Here is a 27,132-nt window from a genome sequence, read left to right on the forward strand (position 1 = left end):
CCACGAGCTGGCTTGACAGTTGCCAGCCCCGTCATGAGTAGCTGTTTGTCTCTTGTACTTTTTGCTGCAATCGTATGTCATTTGTCTCAACATTTTCCCTACACTTTTTTTTACGAATTTTTGACAAAAGGATTTATGATTTAATATATTTTACATAATACGAAAATAAATTCATCAATCTCAAGTATGTTTGGCTAGGATACCATTCGGCAGGACTGATATTATTTCTAGAGAGTGAATGGCCTTTGCCCTTCTGCTCGCTGCCCTAAGTTCACCTTCTTGGACAATATTTACTTCTATATAATATTATAATGTACCAAACAAAGTACATAATTTTAGATTATGTTGCCTTTATTAATTCTGAGATTCTTATCTTTATTATCTAATAAAAGTACATCTTTCATTGATAAAGTACCTGACTAAAAAGTGACACTCGAAAGTAAGGAATGTAATGTGTGTTCCAGAGGAGGACGAGGAGTGCGGTATGTCGGAGGGCTCGGAGACGTCGGAGGGCGGGCGCGCCGACACGGACGACGAGGGCATCGAGCGCGACGCGGAGCCCGCGCCGCGCCGCCGCCGACGCCTGCGCACCTTCCTGCTCAAGGACGTCGTCGAGGTACCGCCACAGATCGGATAATACCTACTGGCTTCTCATTCCCCACCTTCCCCAGAAACACCTCCTCGTGTGCGTAATTCATGTCTGTTTAAGCAACATTAGCAATTAGCATATTGTTGAATGACAGCCGAGCTCATGTTTGCGCGTTAGAGCTCAAATAGTAATCTGACCACTTTCGACACCATCTTTCGTTAGAATTGTTAATTAAGCTAATTTAATAGAAGCGTTATTATGCATAATCTGTAAAAGTTAATTGGACGGCTGCGGCGTGAGATTAGGTCGACATAATTTGTAAACATAAAATATTTCTTCAGCAATTATGTTCATACTCGCGGAGTACACGTAACGATATTGACACGCAGCGAGGAAGTGTCCGGGCGCCCCGGGCTGTGCCCCGGGCTCGTAGCGGCGCACCGGAGCGCAGTCCTACAGTTTACGAGCGCGCTTTCTTTGGATCGTATTGGGTGAAAGTATGCGACACTGTATACAGGGTGTAATCGTTAAGTGTGCACAGGCGAGTTTTCCGTAAGTATTACAGATAACAAAAAACTTTAAACTGATATCGAAAGTACTTAAACTAAAGAGTAAAATGGCCGTAATAAATTTTTAAAAATAAATCGAGAAATATCAAAAAAATTATCTTGAAACCCTCCCATACATTAAGTATGAAATATGAATATCCCAAATACATTTAATATGAAAGATTTTAGCTTTCTTTTTCTTTTTTTGGTTTTCTGCTTAAATTACTTCGCAAATTTGAAGTGGCATTTTCCACGCTTTTTCCGGACATTTTCACGCATTTTGTGGATATTTTCCGGGAATTTTCCGGGCATTTCCCAGACATTTTCCGGGGATTTTCCGGACATTTCCCTGACATTTCCCAGGCATTTTCCACGCTTTTTCCGGTTTTTTTTTAATGTTAATCCTACGAAAGGTTGTCACAACCGTGGTGACCCGGCCCGTCGACCACGCAACACTCTGAACTCGATCTGTCGCGGCGACGCCTGTTGCTGTCTTATAAGCGGCTTTATATTTTGTATTAGCAATATAATATCGGCAGTTTTACATGTAGCTTATGTAAAACAGTGGAATGCAAACGGTCACAATTGGCCGTTTGCATTAATGAGTCGAGGGAGTCGTTACGAAACGCCGTAATAGCTGCAAGCGCGCGGGTACGATGCTTAGTTAGTACTATACTTATTACTTCCTAATTATAACGGTGTCGATGCCTCGATCATACTGCACATTGAAGTGACGCAAACAAATCAAAGGAGAGCCAGATTTGTAAGAGAGGACGGCTATGTGACGTCATCATAAGCCCCTGCCAGCTAATGCCGCGTCGATTTCTCCAGCGCCGGACCTCTGACCCGCCTATTTACGTTGCGCCGTGTATCTCCTGGCCATTTGTAGCCTTCTGCAAAATAACTTGATGCTATCGAGTCCATTTCGATTAGAGTGCTATTGGAAAATTGTATAACCTACACGAGAGTGACTTGTCTTTAGTGATGAAAGGCATTGAGGATGAAAGTATAGTCGTTTCGTTTCGTTGCTGTGGGGTGCGTGTTATCCTGATGTAAAACCTATATTATTACAAAGTTTCATCCTAATCCGTCTGGAAGTTTTTTCATAAAAGAGCAGCAAACATCCATCTACCCTCACAAAGTTTTGCTTTTATAATATTAACAAAGTAGTAAGAAGGACATATAGGTACTTATTATGACGAGAGAATATTTATCGTAAATTAATAGAAAAAATATTTGGTTAGCGAAAACAGAGAGAAAACCGCAAGACCTCAAGCTTTTCACTTAACCATCTTTAAGAGAAGGAGAAAAATTTAAAGAAGCAATTTCCTCGTTTTCTCAAATACTCCGCAAGTAGGTCGGGCGGCGCCGGCTGCGGTCGACTCTCTTTAAGTCATTTTCGCGGATTGCACCAGTTTCTCTAATTTAGGTCATTCGGGACGACAGCTTTCTGAAGCAGAATCTGAAACATAAAAGCGTTTTTTCAATGTTATGCAATGTTCAGTTCAGCAGACAGCTTTCCGAATAATTATAAATAATAAGAATTCAGCTCAGCAAAGGTGTTATCGCATAATTAATTGAGCGAAGGAGGTGATAAATTATAGCCCCGGTCAGTTTCGGTGAACAATATCCGGCAAACGCTCTCCCATTTACATCATGTTATTTGTTACATACATAATTATAATTAAAAACTTAAGTTACAGTGGTGTCTCTTATATTAGCGAAAGTTGTTATTTAACATTATCTAGAACAAAAAAACGTGATGGGGTCATTGTTTTGCATTCAATGTTGCAAGTGTGTGATTATATTACTTCATTAATTATATCGATAACTTGCTTTTTAGTCTTGCTCTATAGATTGCGATATAATGAAGCGTAACAGTAGCATAATATAATATTGCACACTTATTTAATAAATAAATATTTCTTAACCAATTTGAAAATATTCTTACACACATGAGACACACCTTTTGTGTTTATTCTTCTATTTTATTTCTATAATACTCGACACAGAGCTAAAAGAATGCAATAAGCGGTATTTTAATTTTTGATGTGAGCTTCTTTTGTTGAATATATGAGTCAAATGCCGCTTTTTGCAATGGTGTTATGTGTGTGTGTTGTGTGACGACTGACGAGTACTGAGTTCCCGCTGTGCACTGTGCAGCGCTGCGTGTGGCACTGCGGCGGGCGCGGCGCGCGCGCGCGCGACTCGGCGGCGGCGCACTACCGCGCCGTGTGCCGCGCGCTCGTGGCCGAGGCGCTGGAGCTGGCGTCGTTCCTGGCGCGCGTGCGCGTCACCGCCGCGCGCGACCTCGGCGCGCACGAGGACTCCGCCATGCATCTCGACACGCTGCACTTCTCCGACTGGGTACGTTGCACCCTCCCATCGCTTTTAGCTCGATGTCGCTCCTGAACGCCGACGTTCATGCGACTGAAAACATTCACAAAATTGCGCGGTTCTGATATGTAATTTATCTACCTACAATCTAGATTGAATAAATCGACGACGAACATAGTGGAAAAATATGATTCCTAAAATTATTTATAGCATTTGCTTTATCTACAAACGCTTCTGCTAAATTTTCAAAGTAAGTTCTCAGGAATGTCCGTTGATAATTGATATGCATTGTGGGAGCAGCTCGATAGAAACCAGAATGGTTTGACAGTAATGACCCATATAAATATGAGTGGCGGTGCGCTTTCTTGGAATTCGCTAGGAATTAATTATAACTAAGTGTGTGTCGCACCTGATCCCTGACACACATACCTCTCTACGCAAATAGCTTCTTGCTGGAATTCCGTCTGGCACTACCTGCAACTCGATTTAATTACCACACTTCATCAAGTGCACCGATCATCCACTGCTTATATTATGAAAACAATGAAATTCAGTCTACGCTAAGATATAATATATGTTTCATTTGTGTTTGGCTAGAACCTTGATGGAGGCAAAAAAATTATAAAAATACATAAATGTCTTTAAAAATGCTAATGCTATATTTTTTGTATTATATTTAGTCAAACCGAAGGATTTGGAGAGCGCTACAAGTACGTATCTAGTGTCGTAGAATTGATATTACAAAGTCGCTAATTACGTTAACCCAAGATTTCATTCGTAACATTATTGCTAGTTATATATTATGTAGGTATGCAGTTAAGGTAAATTTATAAAAAAATATATACTATATATAGATGCCCGTCGCGTAGAGCTACGCAAAGTTGCATTCGCTGAATGTTGGCGATCGGTTTCAGGCGAGATTCTGGATGCAAGTGATCGGGGAGCTGCGCATGGGCGTGAAGCTGAAGAAGGTGAACTACTCGCGCACGCCCATCGAGTACGAGCTCACGCCCTACGAGATCCTCATGGACGACATCCGCTCGCGCCGCTACACGCTGCGCAAGGTCGACGGCGCCATCCCGCACAAGTGGGTCTTCCAACTTTCCAAGCGACGCTCGTTGTGCTTGCAGTTTTTAATCATTCTTTTGTTTCGCAGTTCACGTTGAAATTTATAGTTTAAAAAATACCGCTAATCACTTATGGTGTATAACACGCGTGTGTCTTACGCTACAATGCATAAAAAAAACATATCGTATATTAAGAAACACTTCTTACGAATATATGTATACGCATACTCAAAATCCATAATTTAGCTATTAACGATATATTCATTATAAACATTTTAACAGTTGACATAAAATACCTTAGACTTTAGAGCATTACACAGATCTAGCACGAGCATTATACCTATATTATTATTAGTCTGTGATTATACCAACACATGTGTGGTTTTATCATAGGATTGGTTTGAGCGACATCTCGTGGAAAAGATGTGAACTACGGCTTCTTTTCGAACACTGCAGGCCTAAACACTTTTCATCTATTTTCTATACCTATTCGTTTTCTTACGGCGAAATTAGGATTTTTTTAAATCATTATATTGTGTGTTGATCTTAGTATTTCCAATAATTTTCCTTATCCTAATTCAATAAATCATAACTTCATCGCTCGCGCACTATCTGGAAAAAAAAATGGTAGTTTCCGAAAACTTTCAAGATTAGCTTAGCGGCTTCAATCTTAATTTCCCTGAAACAAAAGGAGATTTTTGCATCGGTAAACCATAATTCACAACAACGCTCCTCTGGTGTCATCCGAGTGCTGAATGCTGATAGATTCTTATACTTTAGTACCTATTCCCGTCATACTAGACATTCAAGAGCGAATAATTAATGTATGTAATAGCCAGCTGAAAAATGGGAAAATTGTTCGAAACATATTATAAATAAAATTTCCCCTCATTCCGGTTGGTAATTAAAAAAAACTGCGACGAATGTAAAAAAAAATAATGTTTTTTATGATAAAACTAACCATTTCAGTGATAATTGTGAAAACTTATTTTTTTTAATTGAACTAGAATAATTTTAAAGTAAACTATGTGCATATTAGTAAATCGTTATGAGATTATGCCTTTACTATACATTGATGAATGATGATAACTATTGTCACAGAATAATAACTAGTAGGTAACTAGGTATCCCGTATCCCATTGTACAAGCGTTTTTGCCATTTGTCTAGGCCAGCTGGTATACAAATATAGGTACGGTCGACACGGTCGTTTTACAGTTTTATACTAACATTAAATTTGTTCACAGTGTTAAGAAAGACGCACACGCAATGATACTCGAATTCATAAGAAGTAGACCTCCACTTAAAAAGGTAAGTCACTATGATAATTAATTTTCTTGATATTGAGACTATTACTTTGTAGGTACTTAGTCAATTTTTTTTATTACGATAAAAATGAAAAAATGAAACACCACAAATTCACAGAATTCACGAAATGTAATTTTTAATTTTTTCATCTACTTCGTCATACTAATATTGATTAGGCTGTAATGTATGGTGTGTGTGTACAGGCATCGGAGCGTAAGCTGGCGCCGGCGCGACGCGAGGTGACGCCGCGCGAGCAGCTGCTGCGCTCCATCCAGCTCGGGCGGCCGCTGCGCCCCACGCCCTACTCGCACCACTCGCACCACTCGCACCACTCGCCCCACTCGCACCACTCGCACCACTCGCACCACTCGCCCCGCGCCGCCTACTCGCGCACGCACCGTGAGTACCGCAACGTCAACCTTTATACACGGAGACATTTGTTTCAGCGATACACGACGCAAACACGAATTTACAATAAACGTTTCACGGACAACATAAATACCACATTGGGGCCTTCATGAAAAGATTTAAGATTTCTCTTTAAAAGGCCGGCAAAGTACCGGTGTAAAACCACCATTGTCACTAGTGTTTATGGGCGGTGATGAGCAACTAACATAAGGTGACCGACCTGCCCCTTTGATATGGGTTCGACATAAAAAAAATATACAAGCTTTTAAATTTCCTGAAACAGGTAAATCTTCGGTGAATAATTTGACTGTTATACGGCGCCTGACGGAGCGACTTGGCAAAAACGATTATCGGCTGTATCGCTTGTGTGTAGTGTGTAAATAAAAAGAGGTGCTTTAGGAGAGTTCGCGCAAGTTTTGCATCGAAATTGTTAAACCTTGTTATGATTGCTAACAACAAATAAATTAAGAATGCTTTGTTGAAGCCCAAACGTATAGTATCATAGTTTCTCAGTAAAGTGTAGCATAAATGGGTGCTTGAGAATATTCAAATATCTTGAGAGATAACGAGAGCCTCCAGCTGCTGTCCCTGAGGATGAAGTGGAGGGTTATTTGTATGCAAATGGAATATTAGATAAAGCTGGAAGGATTCACTTTGATCTAACAACGAAACGATAAATTAAATGTTATCCACGGAATAAAAACTACATACCTACATACTGATAGCAGTGAACAATTTATGATAGCTTTTTGGTTTAGCATTACATTAAATATCAGATATAAACGCGCCTTTGTTCCTTGCTTGTTTTTTTTATCTTCATTGATGATTCGCTGCTAAGTGATGAAATAAGGCCCAATGCAACCACAATTATTTTTTTTGAAATTCAAGTCACGGTACCTGGGATTACTTGAAATATTAAAAAAATATTATGTACCTACCTCTTTTCTTTCTTTCTAAAATAGAACCTTCACCAGCGTTCGTTTTTAGCACAGGTTTTTAGGATATATTTTTGTGGTAACCATCTTAGTAAACTTCCTACGTGCACGGATATTGTTACCACAATATTATGATATTTGACAATAATACTTACTGTGTTGAAACTTGAAAGCATATGACTAATTTATATTTCTATTTTATCGGAAAAAATTACTAAATTACTAAATGATAAATGAAAATTACATACACACACCCACATAAAATACTACTCTGATTCAGCTCTTTTTTATAATCTAGAATTCTAGATATATTTCCTGTGGATAAACTCGTAATGTAGTCTGCGTTTGCAAATTATTATAGGTATAAGTTAATTTTTGTTCAATATCTCTACCATACACAACACTAAGGAACTATAACGAAATATACAAACGAATATTCATTCGAATGTACAAAAATCTTTTCATTAAATTAATTGGGACATTTACAATACTATAAAGTAGATTTTGGTTATAATCCATAGAAACCCTATTATATGTATTGAATGAGACGTTTTAATATTTATTTAATTTTTTGTTATACACTTTCTTTCTTTCTTTTACTTTCGCTATTCAGCATGCATACACACAAACAAACAACAATGTCGGAACACAACTTCCTCTTAGGCGTTTCCGCGGCGACTGGAAACTGTTATGACTGGAAACTTTGTTACATCTTACATGAAATGTTTTCTAACTTCATTACTCAAATAGTTATTATTTTTCAGGTCCTATCATATCCTGCCCCGATCCCTTTTCTTGATCCCGAAAGCCACTCTCTTTGGATTTCAAAAAAAAGGAGAACACTTTTTCATATGCTATTTTATAATTGTTTATTTTGATACATTAAATAAAATATGAATCTCATTACCTTTGTCTTTTCATTGCGTAGGTTAGTATTACATAACACAATAACTACAATGGATGGAATGTAGTATGTATAATTTAGGACAGTCTTTCACTTGCATGAATATTTACACATCGCACTAATCGCTTCACTTGTACAATTACATATAATTATATTTTATTTATAAGATATGTGAAGTATTCGTATCGCGCATGTTCAACGTTTCTCTAAATACCTGGAAAGTGCAAATTAGTGATTAACAATCGAGCCCGAATTTCCTGATTCAGGACGATAAAATTACGATTCCAAAAATACTAAGTACATATACTATAAATAATTAATTAAAACTACTGATACATTCTTTCCGATCCATTTATTTACCAAACTTAAAAAATGAACGGACTTGACACCATAAGAAACCGAATAACAAACGATCGACCTGAAAATACCTAGATTAGAACTAAGATTTATCAGCTGAATCAGATGTCACAGATTTATATGGCGATGTTCCTGTCTTCAACTTAGTAAAATTTAAAAAAGGTGTATTGCAAGTCGGATTTGCGACACAATAAGGGTTCTGTCGACATGAGCTTAATAGCAACTGCAAAAAAATATTGGTGATCCATCCAATTAATTACCGTTGAGTCTCAATTGTTTACTATATGATGATGTTATAGCGGCAACAGAAATACTGATGGTAACGTGCACGTGTCATCAATCATAATCAATCATAAAAGTTTTTAAAATTGGTCTTGGCAGAATATCAGCGTCATTTTGAATTATAACATTATTCTTAGCCAAAATACCTGGTGACAGACGGACGCACAGACAGATAGACAGACAGCTAAGTAGGGTTCTGTTTTCACTATACTCGTGCTGGAGGCCCGGAGCGGCGCGCACGCTCTCACGAGCGCTTATCTGATGCACCGAGCTCCAGTTTCGAAACCCCGCATTACCTCAGCCACAATGGACTCTCCGACCCCATCCGTTATGTACTTCATTATTATTCACACCGCATGAGAAACGCCAGCGCTTCAGTTTGGCAAACATTTCGCCATACGGTTTCGGTGGACTTAGAAATGGCTTTAGTTTTAGTAGGTTATCACTTAGGTATTTGTCGTGTCACACTGCACACATTACCAAATTTAATTTGAATATATATGAAATTACTGATTTAAATTTTAAATGTTGCTTTGTTTGAAATTAATTAATTTATACGGCTTGGCCATAATGTTATGGAAATAAGACAATTTATATAATATCCTTCTTCATGTACTAACTCGGTAGTAACTCGGATGTCGACAGATTAAACATTGTGAGAATTTCGTTAATATTACGCAAGATTTCTCATGATGGAATACAGATCTAATATTTGGAATGAAACTAAACTTAAAAGCATTTCCCATTGAAAGAACGTTTGCAACACGAGTCTGCGAGCTGCGCGTCGAGCGAGTCTCCCCTTTGCTAGTGGCTAGTGGCGTCGCGTCGCGTCCGTCCGCGTCGTGATGAACTTTCGCGGCCAGTGATGAAACTTGGATATTTTAAAAGAGCAATATATTGTGAGCAAAAGGGAAGGAAATTATGGACTCAAATCTCGAAACGATTATAGGAACAGAGATATTTAGTTTTCTATTTCTCATTTACCTAAAGGATTTATTAGAAGATATTTCTGGGTTTTTAGGTTTCTCCTTTATTGATTTAAGAATTCTAATCAAACTAGATATTTTTAATAATTTATCATCGAGTTTCAAATATTCCTGATAACACAAATGTAAAATAGGAGCGTTACATAAACTGAGATTAATCACAGTTTACGTAACGCTGCTTTTATGTAGCACGTCTCCGGGAAGTCTAGGTCGGCGCGGAAGACCTGTATATTGATCCGCGATCCGAACTTGCGTATTCACTCCAAGGGCGCCGCTACAACCGTCAATTCAGCTCGTCAGCCCCCGCGCCTTCTGGATCGTCGTGCGTGTCAAGCAGCTAGATCATAAAACCCACGGCGGGTTTTATCTAGCTGCTTCAATTTGATTGAAACCCTTATAAAATTTTTAATTTTACATAGATTTAAACTTAACAATACATTTTGCTCTTAGATTACCTACGTAATACACGTATTCATTCTTGATTTAAATTTTCTCGTGGGAGTTTCTTTCTACGCTTCGAGAGTTTAAACTTAGAATACAAATACATAAACCAATTTAGTGGATGTTACGGATATGGGACACTTGCAATACGTCCATACGTCGATATCCACGCGATATAGCGCAGTAATTCGATTAAGCCCTAATGCTTCCGATGCAGCCAGGAAGCCGATTAAAGTCTCTCCTTGACATGTCCTACTTTTCCAGTACAAAACTGATACTTCGTGATTCAATAATGTATTAGTACGTAATAATTTTATTGCATTGGTAATCAATTGGTGACTATTCTGTAGATTCATAACATCCCAATTTATGGACACTATTTATCTACGATAAATTATTTCAGACTTTGCAACAGCATCTTTTCGCGTAGTCAAAGAAAAACCAGCAAACAACGATAAAACCTATCCCATGTCCTTTCCCAGGTATAAAGCTATCTCTCTACCAAATTTGAAATAAATCCATGCAGTACTTTTTGAGTTTAGTCCGGACATACATACAAACAAACAGATAAACAGGCAATAATTCTTAAAATTATATTTTTTGTTTCGATATCGATTGTAGATCACGCTACAAGTATTCTTTAGAAAAATATTCAATGTACAGTTTTGATTTTCCTACCGTTTTATTATATTATAATATCTATCTATCTATTATATATATATATATATATATATATATATATATCTATCTATCTATTATATTATAATATCTATCTAAGATTAAAATTCCATACGTAGTTTGCGTAATTTTAATGATTATTCTAGAACAAGAGTGACACGACACAGTTTAAATACAAGTTCTCGTTAATCGAATGTCCTATTTCGATTTAATGATTACATGGTAATGATGCGAAATAATAAACAAAAACCAGTTTGTGACGCGGTCCGTCGTCCGGTAGTGGACTGTGGAGTGTTGTGGCTTGGCAGTGCTAGCGCTCGGCCTGCACTCCGCAGTGCGCACCGCCACGGCACGCGGCACTCGGCATCAGCAGGCTCTCGGCGGCGGCGCCTCGCGCTCACGGTCCACGCTCCACGCTCCACAGTGATAGTGCGCTCGCTCGACCTCTCACACGTTTGTTCTATTCTATCAGTATATTTTTATTTAATGTGTTTGTGTGCTAATTTTTTTCATTTTGACTTTAGGTGTATGTGAAAATATATATAGTAGAAGAAAAATAACATTAATTATGTAATCTTCGTCAACGTTTCGAGGTGCGGAATGAAACGCATTCGAGTGCAATAAATATTTGTATTTACCGTGGGAAATACGTTTACAGTGAACGTGTTCATTGAAGCTGTGCACATACTTTTGAACGATTCAGTGACAAAATATCGACAAAGAAGGATTCTCGTGCGAGCGATAAGACGGATTTCCAAACATGGGAGTCTGCGTCACGAGCACGTTGGCCATGGAAATAAGCCGTAAGTGAAAAATCCGTAACTCCGATAACGACATTTTCTTTGGCCGCGTTTGAGATACAATTCTACAGTGACAAAAACTGTATTTCGTAACGCAATAAAACTTTATACTAATGTAGGTTAAGACTCCGACAGTTCGTGACCGTACTACGAGCGACAGATTTTTATCTAGATAACTGGATCTTTTGTGATAACACAACTAGCGTTCCGTTACTGCTACTTTTAATAAATAAGTTTTACTATGAAATTTTATTGAATGTGCTCGGTTAATTTTTGGAAAGGTCTAAGGTACTATTTAATATTTATCTGCATTCTGCGGCCACTAATTAGGTTGCGATGGATCGTTATTTGCCAAAATAACTTCCCTAACTTTTTCTGCATCTTGAAAAACATTACCAATGTATTTCCAAAGGTGATAAGATCGAAACATGATCCATAATATGCTATTGATAAGTCATCATCAGTCGTTACGAAATTGTTTAATATTATTATAAATAACCAAAATATAGATGTAAACACTCTGTACCGATAACCAGAGATGTTTACAAACAACAATGAAAGCGCATACAAGAGAATAATTGTCACAACGCATACAAACAGATCGTGTTAAAAATTTAACCGATTGCTTATGACCATGCCAAAGAACTTTGAATGAATAGATATTTCTCAACTTTATTTTTGTTTAGGAACAATAAACAAATGGATCCGTGTTATTATAACGGTGCTAAGGGTTCTGGGTCATTTAGCGCGCTGAGAGCTCCAACCGTTACAGAAATTAGTCACACACGCGTCGGCGCAGATCCTTCTCAGTACTCACTGTCTCGTGTCTTGACTCAGTCCCAAGAGGATGCGGCGTGACCTGAACTCCATCCTCTTTATTTGTATCGAAAGTGAAAGCTTCAATTTACTAAAAATAAATTGGCTCTCAGATTGTTTTTAAAATATTTCCGGAATGCTGGTAAAAATTAAGATTGTAATGCGCTTACGCTTAACTTTGCCTATTATATTAAATATGACGTAGTACAGTATTAAGATGTAATTTAGTTCGCAGCTACTTTTTCCCACAAGTCAACCGAAGGGATCGCTGCTCCATCTCCGATCGCTTTAAATTCGCTCCGTGTCATTACGGCCGTGGCGATAGTTTCTTAGAAAAGTTATAAGCAGTCACTTTCGTTGCGCACTGCGATGGGAATCGTTTATTTACTGCGACCCTGGTCACCGCTTACATCGGCGCCCGCTCGCCCGCGCCCTTCTCTATCGATTTTCGGTCATGTTAATCAAATTCAATATTATCTATATGTTTTATTGATCAGTTTATTACAGTCGCTTGGTTCAGTTAAAGACACAAACTCGACACGAAACGTTTAATGATATTTAATTGAAGTACGAAGCGCATACTGTTTATACATACATAATATATACGAGAAGAGTAAAATGCACACACACACACAATTTGATAAAGTGTAACACAACAGTAGCAGTAATAGAGTCATCTGATAAACTTCGAACCATAAGTATCGAATAGAAAACATGATATCGTTAGGAAGTCAATCCTGATTGTAATGTAACGAAGCAAGGTACCTATCTACTGATTGCACAAGACGTGAACTGTGAAGCGATACTCACAAGAGGGCAGCGGCGCGGCGGCCGCGGCGGCCCGAGCCTCGCGAGCGCCTTTGCGCCCCACGCCGCGCCCGGTTATGTGTGCATTGTGCACAGCTGTGCAGATCGTAACCGGACTGTTACATAGTCAAATTATTGGAGGAGCCTTATTGCTTTCTGTGAAGTGGAAACTTTCCTAATTTCAATCCATTGTTTACCGATTATTCCATACACAAAAAACTACAACTCTAATGTGGAAATAAAATAAATAACCGGTCAACTGCGTATCGGGCTAGTAAAGGGTTCCAGTGTTTCCACAGTGTTTCCCATGAAATGAAACAACTGACACATCTTTGACATTTCTATAAACTTGTAAAGGGAAAAAAAATGAGGAAAAAAACCGGCCAAGTGCGAGTCGGGCTCGCGCACAAAGGGTTCCGTAGCAGCAAATATAATAAATTACAGTTAAATCAACCTATCTCAAAAACTATAAGAGATACTTTGATCAAACCAAAAATCGTTGAAAGAGTTAATTAGCATGCATCACCTCTATTTTTTTTAGAATTTTATACCCCGTAGTTATAAAAATAGAGGGGGGGGGGACATACTTTTTACGACTTTGAGAGCTGATATCTCAAAAACCGTTCACTTTAAGAAAAATGTTTTTTAGAAAACTTTATATCATTTTAAAAGACCTTTCCATTGATACCCCACACGGGTATCTACATCGAAAAAAAAAAATTCATCCCTCAGTTACATGTATGGGGGGCCCCACCCCCAATTCTTTTTTTTACTATTTAGTGTCATATTTTTGTAGCGGTTCATACAACACATATTCCCATCAAATTTCATCACTGTAGTACTTATAGTTTCCGAGTAAATCGGCTGTGACAGACGGACAGACGGACAGACGGACAGACGGACATGACGAAACTATAAGGGTTCCGTTTTTGCCATTTTGGCTACGGAACCCTAAAAATGGGAGTTTTCTTTTTAACTTCGTAACTTATATCATGACTGGGCTATGAAATCTATATTATTGTTAAAAGATACCTATCGATACAGATCCCGGAAAAAATATCATTCCCAATATACGTGCAGTGGAGATACCCTTTATTTTTTTTTTTGTTTATTTTAAGAATTTATTTTAGTCTAATATTTATAAATAAAAATAAATCTACACAAAAAATGGTCACCCATCCAATTTATGACATAACCAACCGGAGTAAAATGGGTCACGAGTAATGACAACTCTCAAAGTAATACTATAGCAACAATGAGCCAACACCATAGGGTTTGCAAGAAAACCAGAAGCCTTTTGGCGCTGTAGAGAAAAAAATGTGTTTCCCGTTTTTTATAATAAAGTATTCACAATAAATCAACATTATATATAGTAGGTAAGATAGTAGGTTTATTAATCAGTCAAGTTGAAGTGAACAATACTTCCAGGCCAAGGATTTATCTTATGTCTATAATAATATGCCTTTTTATAATAATAATTGGTACCATGCCAGACGTAGTATGGGTACTGGGTAGGTATTGTTTATTGAAGAGACAAAATTAATTATTATGCTAAGCACCTAGTTAATGTAAAGTATACGTTTGAAGTTTATAAATTAAAATATAATTATGATTGAAATAATTATTTTGAAATCACAAGTGTCTTCCGATGGTCTTCCGGGAAGTCTCCACTTGGTTTATCAGATTCAATAATTTTATTAATAAGTAATGATTGTTATGATAAAATTAGATCGCAGTCACGTTCTGAAGAAAAGTAACATAAGTGATAATGTTTACACAACGTTTTGTGAGAAATTCTTTAATTGTATGGCAATGTGTTGGCACTTGGGTAACTGACCTTGAGGCGCGCTCGACCCGTTGACTAAAGTGCTTCTCGCTTTGTGTAGCGGGTAAGCACTAAGCGACATGTACGTGCCTTGGACTGACGACACTCTCATCATCATCGACTGATATTTATTATACAGCCTTAGGTATTGATGAATGTGCCTTTATAATGTGGTATTGAATGTTTTCATGAAAAAATTGAAATCTGAAAATTCATACATTAACTATGTACTACTTATAAATATTTCTGTTCAAATCGCAATTAGCAATTCTGGGCAAAAAGATCCAACTCCAGAGCTCGCCATGTGCCCCGAGGGCCGAGGCAGCAGGCCGCTCGCCGCCCGCCGTGCGATTATTGCGCCATTCGTGATGCAGAACCAACCGTACCTTTCGAAAATAGCTTTGCGTTCACATGATCAGATTTGCAATTATGGTAAATTTGCGATTGTTAGGTGCAAGATAATATTTGTATTTTGAATTAGAGCGCTTCCAAGCTACATTATATTATTAAAATTCATAGACAGTGTTCTTTTTCTTATTTAGATTCCATAACATAGAAATCTATACATATAATAAATCTGTAGAAGGGTCAATTCTGTACATTGAAAATATTGAAAAAATAACTAGCAGGGGGTGTTACTGGATCGATACCAAACCCAAATATGTGATTAAAAAAATTTTTGTCTGTCTGTCTGTCTGTCTGTCTGTATGTGAAGACATCACGTGAAAACTACCGGTTCGATTTTGATGAAACTTGGTATAATTATACCTTATTATCCTGGGCGTAAAATAGGATACTTTTTATCCTGGAAAAATACGTAGAAAAAAAATTAATCTCAATTTTTCAGTTATCCATAGACGTTGTTCTGTAGTAGGTACCGCGAACACACGTTGCGTATTATTATAGACCTAGCCGTATTTGGGTCCAATAGATATTTATAAGATGTCATTGTCCGAGTTACTCAAAATGGAGAAATAAACCATCCACGCAAAGACCGACATCCGCGCGGACGGAGTCGCGGGCGGAAGCTAGTTTTAAATATTTTTAGAGAAATAAAGTAAATTTTCAAGGCGTCACTTCGAGAAGTCTTCACATGTCTCCGACCTGTTTCTTCTGAATAAAGAAGTAGTGCACTTTTAGACCGATATAAACTATCTTTCACAGACTTCCAATAAACACCATGTAACTTGTTTACAATCTCAAACTCGTTTTAAAAGTCAGTAAAAGGCTTGGCAAGGTTGACCGCCGCTCTACTATTCCACGTTCAATAATCTCGGTTTGGAAACCATTCTATTATCCACGATATGAGCCGTATGAGCGCTATATAATATTTACTGGGCTGGAATGAGTTGTAGGTTTATTATATGCTATGCACGTAAATGTGTATATGTCGAAGCCATATCGTAGATTTGCTCATTTCATGAAATGATTGATCATTAATTCATCAGGCCACATCATGATGTGGTTTGAGCAGATCAATGATAAGAAATCGTTTATCGATATGGGCAACTAAACGCGCGGTTTTTTCATGAAATGATCAAAATTATTTGATCATATCGTAAAGTGGTTACATTAATTATTGGTGCAAGCGCTGTGTTTATGTGTGAAGATGGGGGCCGCTGGCGAAAATTTCATTATTCGCAGTTAAAAACTTCATAATTCGTTTAATTACAAAATGAAGAAAGTCAAGCAAAGAATTTACGACGAAGAGGTTCGAGTGGCACTATGGAAACTGCGGATAGGTATCTTATATTCAACAAAAAATGCGTCTAAAATCCTTTAGCTATATTTATTAATCCTACTATATTATTATAATTGTTTATTTTCTAAAAAGCTATTCGCTTCTGGCACTCGCCGGCTGCTGCCGCGGCACGCTCCCTTTGCTTGCTCGGCTCGTGCGTTGTTTATCAAAGTCTAGCCTAACCTAACCTGTTTCCTATTACAAAAACGATTCCCTTCTGGCACTCGCCAGCCTCTGCCACGCCACTAACTTATATGACAATAAACAAGTGCTAAAAATATTCTGAATTTTTTAAATATTTAATTGACTCCCTATATTTTATACAATCTGGCCAAATGTGAATGACAAAATCGTGAAACATTGTGGTCACGACATATTATATGTATATGTAATACAATAGAAAACACGTTAGGCGGCTAGGAGAGGCGGCCGCCAGCAGGCTGGGAGCGTCGCGCACGTGTGCGTGACACTTGATCACATTTCACATGTGGAAGAAATTGGATTACCGTAATATCATGTTCCAGCACTTTTCCGATCCAACTATTATGTACCTAGTTTGTAGGTTTCGCTTTTACAGAGTTCCTATTTATGTATCTATCATTCTATCAAATTCTTTTGTGCGACTGAAACGTGTAATCAGTTACTTATCGTGGTTACTTGCGACAACTTTCGCTCGAAACGACATGGGTATAAACAGAAAAGTAAGATCGTTCCGCGACGCTTCTGTTATATTATTTTCTCATGTAGGTACCTAAGTATGCTAGTTCCCAGAGAAAAACTTTATTAACAATGCTCGTCACATTCCTCAGTAGTCTGTAATATATAATACGGGATGTGTAAACATTATGTAACACGTGCTGCGAGCCGTTTATACGGTTCGCTGAAAAGTCAAACCGTTGCAAAGTATGCTCATTGCTCAGTTATGTGATTTACTTAACTTCATTTCCTCCTCATCTAGGTTACTTAATCGCGGTTTGTATAAACACGTTGCTAGGCTATGTAACGCATTGCGCGCGGGAAATATTATGCTACATGATATCGAAAAACTTACATCTTTTATTGCATCTGGGAAATGTTCGGCGGGGAGGGTCCCGACGCGCATGCGGCCCGCGCAACCCTCGCGCCAATATGGCGGGCCTCGCCACCTCTCCAGCACGCGCCTTCTGTTTACGTTGCTCTTTGCGAGCTCGAGTCTCATATCGACTTATATAGAAGCAACGGCTAGTACCATATATACGAGATATTAAATTGAAGATATTCGATTTCTGAAAACATTAAACGTGATCGTGTACCCCGAGGGAGGTGTTTGTGTCGTGTATAAGTGCAGTGCGGCGGAGTGCATCTCGCCGTTATAGGTCAATGCCATTCGGATCGAGTACGTACTCCGGCGGTGTCCTCGTTCCGCGCACTAACCCACTTGTAGAAAATTTCTATACACTTTACGCCCTATATCTGATAATCGATTAATTTCACGGAAACGAGCCGCGTAGCTAAAATCGATTAAGAGAATCGATCGATGGCCATGGGATTCTGAGAAACAGAGAGGTCGAGATCATACCGCAGAGTAGGGTCGGATCGGGCGCGAAGGCGGCGGGCAAGCTGCGGCGCTCGCGCGTATCGCCGGCGGCGCTGCTGCTGGCGCGGCCGGTGTCGGGGCTGCTGGAGCCGCCGCGCAGCCCCGACGAGCCGCCGCTCGATGTGGCGCAGGACAAGGCCTACTGGGGCAGCGTTGCCGACGCTATGACGAGTAATTGTAACCCTTATCTCATTCGCACCCAACTTGAAGTGTATTCCAATTCTGAAGAGTGGATGGCGCCTTTTCGTGAACCATACTCCGTTTCCTTACATTGGATGTTCACCCTAGCGTTATGTAGGTTTCGCGTTTACCCCATTTGACGTAAAAGCTGCCTTGCGTGTTGTTTAAAGTTAACCCTAACCGAATACACTGAGGGAAGTGACCCCCTCGTTCGAGCTATAGTCATATTGTGGTTCGAATGGAATCGAACTTAAACTAATTATTATTATATTATATATATATTGGTCCATTAATAAATATCCAAATTGGGATTGAACAAATATTGCACGAACGAAGCTCCAATGTAAAGGTCAAGGTTCAAAGTTTGAGCTAAACTTGCGTCACTTGTACCCTGCTCCCCAACTCAACTTGTCAGGAGGACGGCCGTACAAAAAAAAACAATTATGTACCTATACTATGTTTTTTTGTTAAATACTTAGTAATTTAAATGTTAATATTCATGACTTCCCGCATCCCGCGGTTTCATCCGCGTAAATGAGCTTATCCTTTTAATCCTAATCCTTATTAAATATCAGAATAAAAAGTATCAAATTTACACATTTTTCTACTTCTATAGAACTAGCTGTGCTCCGCGGTTTTACCCGCAGTGCTCCGCTCCTGTTGGTCTTAGCGAGATGGTATATAAGATGGGGGTTGTAGGCTTCCTCGATAAATGGGCTATCTAACACCGAAAGATTTTTCCAAATCGGACCGGTAGTTCCCGAGATTAGCGCATTCAAATACACAAACAAACTCTTCAGCTTTATAATATTAGTAAAGATAGTATTGCTGATATAGATATAAGAAAGATTCAGGAATTTCGTACGTCATATTGTTAATAAAAAAAAATGCAAAATACCAATAATTAATGTAAATAAGTTGGCATTTAGTAAAGGCCTTTAGAGTTTGCCCAGAACGGTCAGATCAAGGCCAATCTCAGATCGAGAGGTTCGACTGCGCATTGTCTGAGCGGATCCGAAGTCATGTTTCACCTTCTTTCTGATATGTGAACAATGTTCTATGTTTACAGCGACAAGCGGAGGCGTGAGCGGCAGCGGGCCGGGCGGCGGCGGGGGAGTGGGCGGCGGGGAGGCGCGGCGCGCGGGCGGCGGGGACGTCACGCCGCACGCGCCGCCGCAGCGGAGGCTCATCAAAGTTGACTTTGATAATCTTGAGGTAACTAAAAGTTTAATCGTATGAGAAATAATAATACGGCATGCCACCCTACTGTCAAGTGAATTAAACGAAGTGTCACTGATTCCAACACAGCACGTTGTTTATTGAGAGTAGCAGTACGATAATTAAACAGCCATATCTACATCGTTATGCTAAAGAAGTTTTTGCTATTAATGTGTATTCATCTATGTAAAGTGTAAGGCAGTACCCAGTTTGCTTATTAACTACATCGCGTGTCGCATGTGACTTGTCTCCTGCGCTAGTTGGTTTCGCCGTTCGCGGCTCGCGGGCGCGCGTGTCGTTGACTTGGAGCCATTATTATAGACAAATCCTATTATCGCCGCGACACGTCCGCATCACTGATGCGGAAAATGTGATTTTGTATTTTTCGATTTAATTAACTATTCTTACAGTGTGATACGAAAACATTTATATACGACGGGATTGGACGGCATAATAGTTAATGTTTTTGACAACGAGTGACTCCAAGTGAATAAGATTATTCGACAAATCGTGAATCGTTGGAAAATACAGAGAAACACTAATTATATCAATTTAAGGGGCTGACAACACCAAATTGAAGTTATTTGAGCAGTTTTTTAAGAAAATATATTTATTCTAGCCCATCAAAAAAAATATGTTAATATTCATCATATTATTTCGAAGAAACGTGGACGGACTCGGTACATAATTGGACGAAATCGACTCTATAGAAAATAATTGCAAAGATTGTCTTTATTTTTTTTGACGTACGGGTCTGCAATTTAAAACACGAAGTCAACATATTCATACCTGAAACTCTATCGAGTCATATTTCGTATATGGCCCACACTTTTCCTTAAATCACATATTTTCTTATTATTTTCTTCTACGACCTGGCCCCGCCAAGTAACAGTGATATTGCGCTCTCGTTTGCGCACACTGTCCAGTTGTATGGGAGTAAATGAGAGCGCAATCACTGTTATATTTGCTCATAACAGCCCCTTAAGCGCAGAAAATACTATATTTTGACTATTAGGTACAGTATTCCAATTTTTTCCTTCCAATAGGCAATAGTGCTAAGTAAAGTTAGACACACATGAACTTTAAATGATAAATGGAAAGCAAGCGTGCGAGCCGCACGGAGCTAGGTCTGGCGCGGAAAGCTGTGACCTAGATCTTCCGCTGCGAGTGATGCAATGCGGACGCGACGGTGCCTGCTCTGCTCCGCTCGCCCTTGTACTGACGCGAATCGTTTCAATTTATTTAACAAATCAATATTTTTGCTTAGCCATAATAATATAAAAATTATGAAGAAATATTAAAATAAAATCATAATAATTTTTTCCACAGTCGTTTGGACCACGGCGCGGGCCATAGCTAAAGGCCATAGTTATAAGACATGTAAAAAAAATGTACTGAGCATAGAGTGCAGTTATTGCGTAGCCGGTTTACGTAACGTAATTATGGTTTATGAACCATAATGTAACCTTATTGCTTCACTTATCAATGTAACAACTGCAGAAATTGCGGCTAATAAATAATATGGCAATTATGTGTGAATTACACATAACTTGTTAACAATAACAATTATTATAATATTATTAATTAATATTATAAAATGTGTCCTTGGCGGCTATTTTAAAGTTAGGTACTTAGATAATCTTAAAAAAAAATTGATTAAAAAGTATGTTGATGTTGAGCGCATGTGTTGTTTTTTCGCTAAGGACGATGAGGACGAGGAGGACACGGAGCCGTGCGCCAGCCCCGAGCGGCCGCTGCCGCTGCCGCGTCTCTCCGCACCGCGTCAGCCACCCAAGCCCTGGAAGAGAACTGGTGACTACATTATCTTATCCATTACTGGGTATTCACCCGCCTTACGACTCGGTTGTCTTATATATTATAGCATCGGAATGTAATTATAGTACGATCGAGTGCGCTAATTAATACGAACACGCAGGCTTTCGCACGGGTGCGGATTGTACCTACATTTCTTAAAAAATCTATTATTGTATGAATACCTTTATTTAATAATTTTCTTGCGGCACGATAGGCGATTCGAATGTAGTTACCGATAAATATTAATATCGAGCAGATTCCTGGGTTCGGACAGATTTGAAATGTAGGACTATGGTGAGCATCAGCCTTGCTAAAGTTTGCCCTTTTTCCGAACTCGCGACGAATGTGACGCCGGCTGGCGTGCATGTGGTGTGGCGTGGCCGGTCGTGGCTGGTCGTGGCCGGTCGTGGCGCAGTGGTGGAGCCGCCGCGGGCGCCGCCGCGCGCGCACATCTCGCACCACGAGTACCACCAGTTCTGCGACGAAACTCTCGAATGTACGCTGCATGTCTCGCCACTGTCATCAGCTTCCTATGAGTCGTGCAATTGGCGCTTTGTGTTTCGCATACACGTACATACATGTTGTTATTCAGCTGTCAGTTCTGGGATTCACCTGCGACCTTTTTATTTTTCAGCTTTTTATGTCAAGGCATGAACCATTTTATGAAGTTTTGTTGCTTTATTGACACAATTAATCGCAAGCTATCAGTAGAACATTTACAGTACTTCAATTGCAATCATTTTTTAAGTAATGTTCACAGTTTAGGATCTAGGTACTCGAAATTAAAATAACTTCCGATCCCGATTTTTTATATTTACTACTAGGGTAATGCTATTGGACATAAGAAAACCCGCCTTATTCATTCCCTAGATTTCCGGAGTAAAAATATGCCCTTTCTTAAGAGTCAAGGTACTTACTAAATTTCATACAAATCGGTTGAGTGGTTTAGGCTTGAATTAGAGACAGACAGACAGAGTTAATTTCGCATTTATAATGTTATTATCTAATATTAGTATAGATAGTTTTTCAATTTGATCAAAGTAACAATCATAATTTCTGAAAATATGTAGGTACCATATTATTATCTGTTTTATATCCCTTAAAAGTGTCGCAATGCTATAATATAAAACGGAAAACATAATTGGATACCGTCATCTGCGGGTTTTCCCGCTCATTCTGTGTTTTACGTGCGAGTAACAACTAACGTTTAGCGCGTTGCAACTTGCAGCGTACGACCTGGCGACGCAGTGCCCGTCGCGGCGCGCGTCCATGCGGCGCCACACGCTGGCGCACGCCGTGCCCCCCACCGACGGCGCGCAGTCGCTGCCCCACTCCAGGTACTAAACAAATACTCTGCACCATGTACGAATTGTACGATCATTGTGTATACGCTCGTGACTTTATGAGAGTTCTAATACCGATATTGTCGCAAATTTGATAAAAGCGTATGTTGTCCAGGCCAGGATCGCGCGCGTCTTGCGGCGGCGGCGCGTCACTGGCGAGCAGCGAGGCGGAGGGCGCGGCCGAGCTGTCGTGGTCGCGCTCCTCGCTGCAGGACGAGCTCATCAAGTCGGTTAGTGGCAGCCCTCTGTGCGTCTCGCATGTGAGTAGAGCTAGTGCTTAGCGGCCTACGCCGTCCAACTCGCGCCGTATGAGAGTACTCGATCTTACTGAGTGAGGTGAGATTCGAGGTACAATGGTACTTTCGTATACGAAGTCTAAATTATATAGCGTGCAATGTGCATGGAAAATCGTTCAGTTTCAGTGGGGGGCTTAATCGAAGGCGGAAGGGGCGTTGAAACTACAAATATCTACATGTACTGAGTGCTGTAAAATAAGTACTGTTTGCAATTATAGTCCTTCACTGTGTTTAGTTTTTGGTCGGTTTGGTAGTTCTAGTTCTCACACATGGAAAATATACTAAATGGTAAAGTAATATAGAGATATAGTGCATGGCTGCATGTTTTCATTAGCAATATTTTCACACGTCGGAAAATAAGGTATCAGAGAGAGATTTCTGTTCGAGTACCTATATAACTTAAAATAGTTGTAATAATTATTTAAAATCTCGATCCCTTTAAATTAATCACTATCGTGTCGATCGTATCCTCCCAAAACTGTCAAAGTTGCGATTGAAGATGCGTTATACGTTACAGAAGCAATGGCAAGAGGCGATCATGAGCGAGGAGCGGCTGTCGCTGACGCTGGAGGAGATCGTGCACATCCGCTCCGTGCTCACCAAGGCGGAGCTCGAGGTGCTCCCCGTCGAGGGCCGCGTCAAAGAGGACGTCGAGAAGAGACGGGTACGCGTTTAATCTATTTTTCCTCCGTATCTATACCGTCGACGGTCAACATGTTTAAAGAAATTTTTTTTTTCAGGTTTGTTTCCTGTGCTTAAAGACGAGATTCGGCATATTCGGGCCCTGGGGCCAAAAATGTAAACTATGTAAAAAGACTGTCTGTCAAAAGTGCTGTTCTAAGGTGAGACCCGCGACGTACCGCCAAGTTTACCCCCACATGTTCCAATCTCGATATAGTTCTGTGGTTACGCGCGTAGGTGTGCGTAATGAGAACGAGACGCACCTAGAGAGATTGGAACGAAAGATTCGAGCTTAATAATAATAATCGACACCCGCCTCTCGCTCGGCAGATGCGCATCCCGACGGAGCACTTCGCGCACGTGCCGGTGGTGCTGCTGAGCCCGTCGCTGCTGCCGTCGCCCGACGACGAGCCGTCCTCGTTCCCGCGCTCGCTCATGGCGCGCCTCGTGTCCGCCGACCACCACGTGAGTGCTTCCCCCGATTCGATCATTATTGTAATAATTGTAAAATATTGTCGCGATATCACTTATATTAAACTGATCCAGTAAATTTAGAGAAGCTATACGGATTACGGAGCGATAAACGTCACGTTCAGCTCGAATAAATATCGTCAGATCTATCAATTATAATCTTTATATCTTGGCCTCTGGACAAATGGCAAAACGCTTATCATCCATTCGTTTTCTATGCAACTAATGGTACGTTAACACTTGTCATTCAAGAGTACACATTTTCCTACCTCCTCCACCTTTCAATTGGTAAATTTCTTCAATGTAGAAATAAAATAATTACCTACATTACAATCCAACTACCGGATACTACAATCCAAGTACCGGAATAAGGGGAAAGTTTGATATTGACTTACATTGAATTAAATCGACGGTGGTTTCGCATTGCAGGGGGCGGTGGAGAACAGCGTGGGCAGCGCGCCCAGCAGCCCGGCGGCGGCGCGGCGCGCGGCGGGCGCGGCGGGCGCGGCCGGCGCGGCGTCGGCGCCCGGCTCGCGCGGCGGCTCGGCGCTGGGCTTCTGCGAGCCGCTGTCCGTGCCGCCGGGCGCCATGTCGCGCAGCGTGGACGGGCCGCCCAGCGCGCCGGGCGCGGCGCCGGCGCGGCGCGGCGCGGCGGCCGAGCGCCTGCGCGGCGTGCAGATGGCCGTGTGCCACGACTGCAAGGCGATGGTGCTGCAGATCATCAAGTCGTCGCGCGCGTCGCGCTCGGCGTCGCGGGACCGCGCGCTGCGGCACCTCACGCTCGACCTGGCGCCGGTCTACGCGGCCGACTGCTAGCCGCGAGCCGGCGCCCGTCTATCGCACAAAGCTCTCCGCGAACGTGAAATCTGAGACGCTCGACCGTGTTGAATGTGATGATGAACTTTAAAGTGAATCCGTATTTTGTCACCGTGTAATAGAATATATTTATGATATATTTTTCCGAATAGAATTTTTAAATTTTATGTCTACAATTTAAATGTGAATCGTAATAATCTGTGTTCAAAATGTTAAAACGCTATGAACGTTATCGTGTGAAGAATCGTATGTTATATGAGTGTTGAGACTTATAATTCGACCCGTTTCTCTACGCGTACTCGAGTCGGCACACGCGTCGACTTGACTGTTTGACTTATGAAATATTTAATCTGAATAGAAAAATAGTGAATACTTGACCTCGGAGAAAGCGTGAGCGCGTATCGAACGCAATCATGGTTCCGCGCGTCACCCGTGTGCCATACGCCTGCGCCGTGCGCACGTGCGCCCGTACACACATACACACACACGCACACACGCACACGCCCACGCCAGCTGATCGTTGAGGACTCGATATTGACGTAATTCTCGACAGACTGGGCTAGTGTCAGGCTTATAATATTTCGATTGGAATTACTTATTGAAGTTATCTAAGTATATATCTTTAGTTTAAATGGAGCTGGTAAATGTTGGCTCTACGTTTTCCTATATACATATATATTTCATTTCTAAGATACTGTTACTTTTAAAGTTTCTCATGGAAAGTAACAAGTATCTTTATCGAAGCGTGATTCGTTGGCCCTATAAATTAAAATTTTTTTATAATTTTAAAGTGATCGTACATCAACATCATAAAACTCGCAACTAATAATTTTTATAAGATGACAACAATTGATTTGACTTCAAAACATGCCGACTAAGTGTTAAAAACATGCTAAACTTTTTTTATTTATTTATTATAATCAGTATTTAATGTTCACAAAGCCACGACCAAAGTGATAATATAAAATTCATCTCCAATGAAAAAGCTAATATATGGAAACATGGTGCCAACATCGGGTCTGATTAACTGAAATGAGGTATTTCCTATTTCATCATTCCTTAGTTTTATTTAGAATAAATTAAATTATTTTGCCAAATATGTAAGCGCGCTCCACAACCATGTAAATATAAAAACAAACCTGCATTGGTTAGATATTCTTAGGTTCGATTGTTAATAATTGTATGGTGTACCAAACTGTATCTAATTAAACTCACTATTACGGCTTTTTTTGAACTGGGACTCGAGCTTCACTAGAATTCTAAACTATTTAGCTGTGTCTTGCCATCTTCTAATTTACACTATGCACATTATACAAAGAAACACAGGTACAACAAATCTAACATTTTTGAATAATAATTTATCTTATTATATAATACCACATTTTGGCCTAATTTTATTTTTTCCTTTAAGAAATATATGAAAATTATATAATACATATTTGTTATGTCTAATACTGTTATGCATACTTACCGAATTCCCAGTTGATAATCTTGTAAATGTATGTAAATTTTAGTAGTCTATATTAGATGTTACATAGGTTGTAAAAATTAAAAGCAAACCTAAAGAAAAAATAAAGAATATATAACAGAAATAAATAAAAGAATTACAAATTTTTCCTTTGTTTTATTACCCTAAAAAGCGATACGATTGGTTATTAATTACAAACACATCTCTCGTTAAATGTCCATATAGGTACTATTCGTTTTCTTCGAACATATAATATGATAATACCTATATCCTAGTACATACAGTAGTAGTACTCAAGGCGGCGCAGTGCGCATATAGCCAGCAAATCCCCTCATAAGTACAGTAATAAGTAATCTATGCAAAAATAAGGTTCCTCTGATCTTCTAATTTTAAGGAATATAATTAGAAAATCAGAGGCAGCTAAGTACTTTTAGGGCGCGT

General features: G+C 39.7%; 1 protein-coding gene across 2 annotated transcripts in view; it reads left to right on the top strand.

Annotated features, from left to right (window-relative positions):
• LOC123706484 (protein spire) overlaps positions 1–26,837 on the top strand; it is a 92,454-nt gene extending 65,617 nt beyond the window's left edge. Inside the window, exons 4-18 of one of the 2 annotated variants that reach the window (XM_045655789.1) lie at positions 465–616; positions 3,301–3,504; positions 4,155–4,184; positions 4,389–4,561; positions 5,787–5,850; positions 6,051–6,246; positions 19,653–19,798; positions 21,505–21,613; positions 22,032–22,112; positions 22,845–22,953; positions 23,075–23,219; positions 23,773–23,919; positions 23,996–24,097; positions 24,267–24,401; positions 24,837–26,837. In XM_045655789.1, coding sequence (XP_045511745.1) covers positions 465–616; positions 3,301–3,504; positions 4,155–4,184; positions 4,389–4,561; positions 5,787–5,850; positions 6,051–6,246; positions 19,653–19,798; positions 21,505–21,613; positions 22,032–22,112; positions 22,845–22,953; positions 23,075–23,219; positions 23,773–23,919; positions 23,996–24,097; positions 24,267–24,401; positions 24,837–25,223 — 2,180 coding nt within the window. In that variant the 3' untranslated portion in view covers positions 25,224–26,837. The remainder of the gene's footprint in view (positions 1–464; positions 617–3,300; positions 3,505–4,154; positions 4,185–4,388; positions 4,562–5,786; positions 5,851–6,050; positions 6,247–19,652; positions 19,799–21,504; positions 21,614–22,031; positions 22,113–22,844; positions 22,954–23,074; positions 23,220–23,772; positions 23,920–23,995; positions 24,098–24,266; positions 24,402–24,836) is intronic. The other variant, XM_045655790.1, reaches the window with a different exon arrangement.
• The last annotated feature ends 295 nt before the right edge of the window (positions 26,838–27,132 follow it).

This window comes from Colias croceus, chromosome 3 (assembly GCF_905220415.1).
Source record: "Colias croceus chromosome 3, ilColCroc2.1".
NCBI classification, from domain to species: domain Eukaryota; kingdom Metazoa; phylum Arthropoda; class Insecta; order Lepidoptera; family Pieridae; genus Colias; species Colias croceus.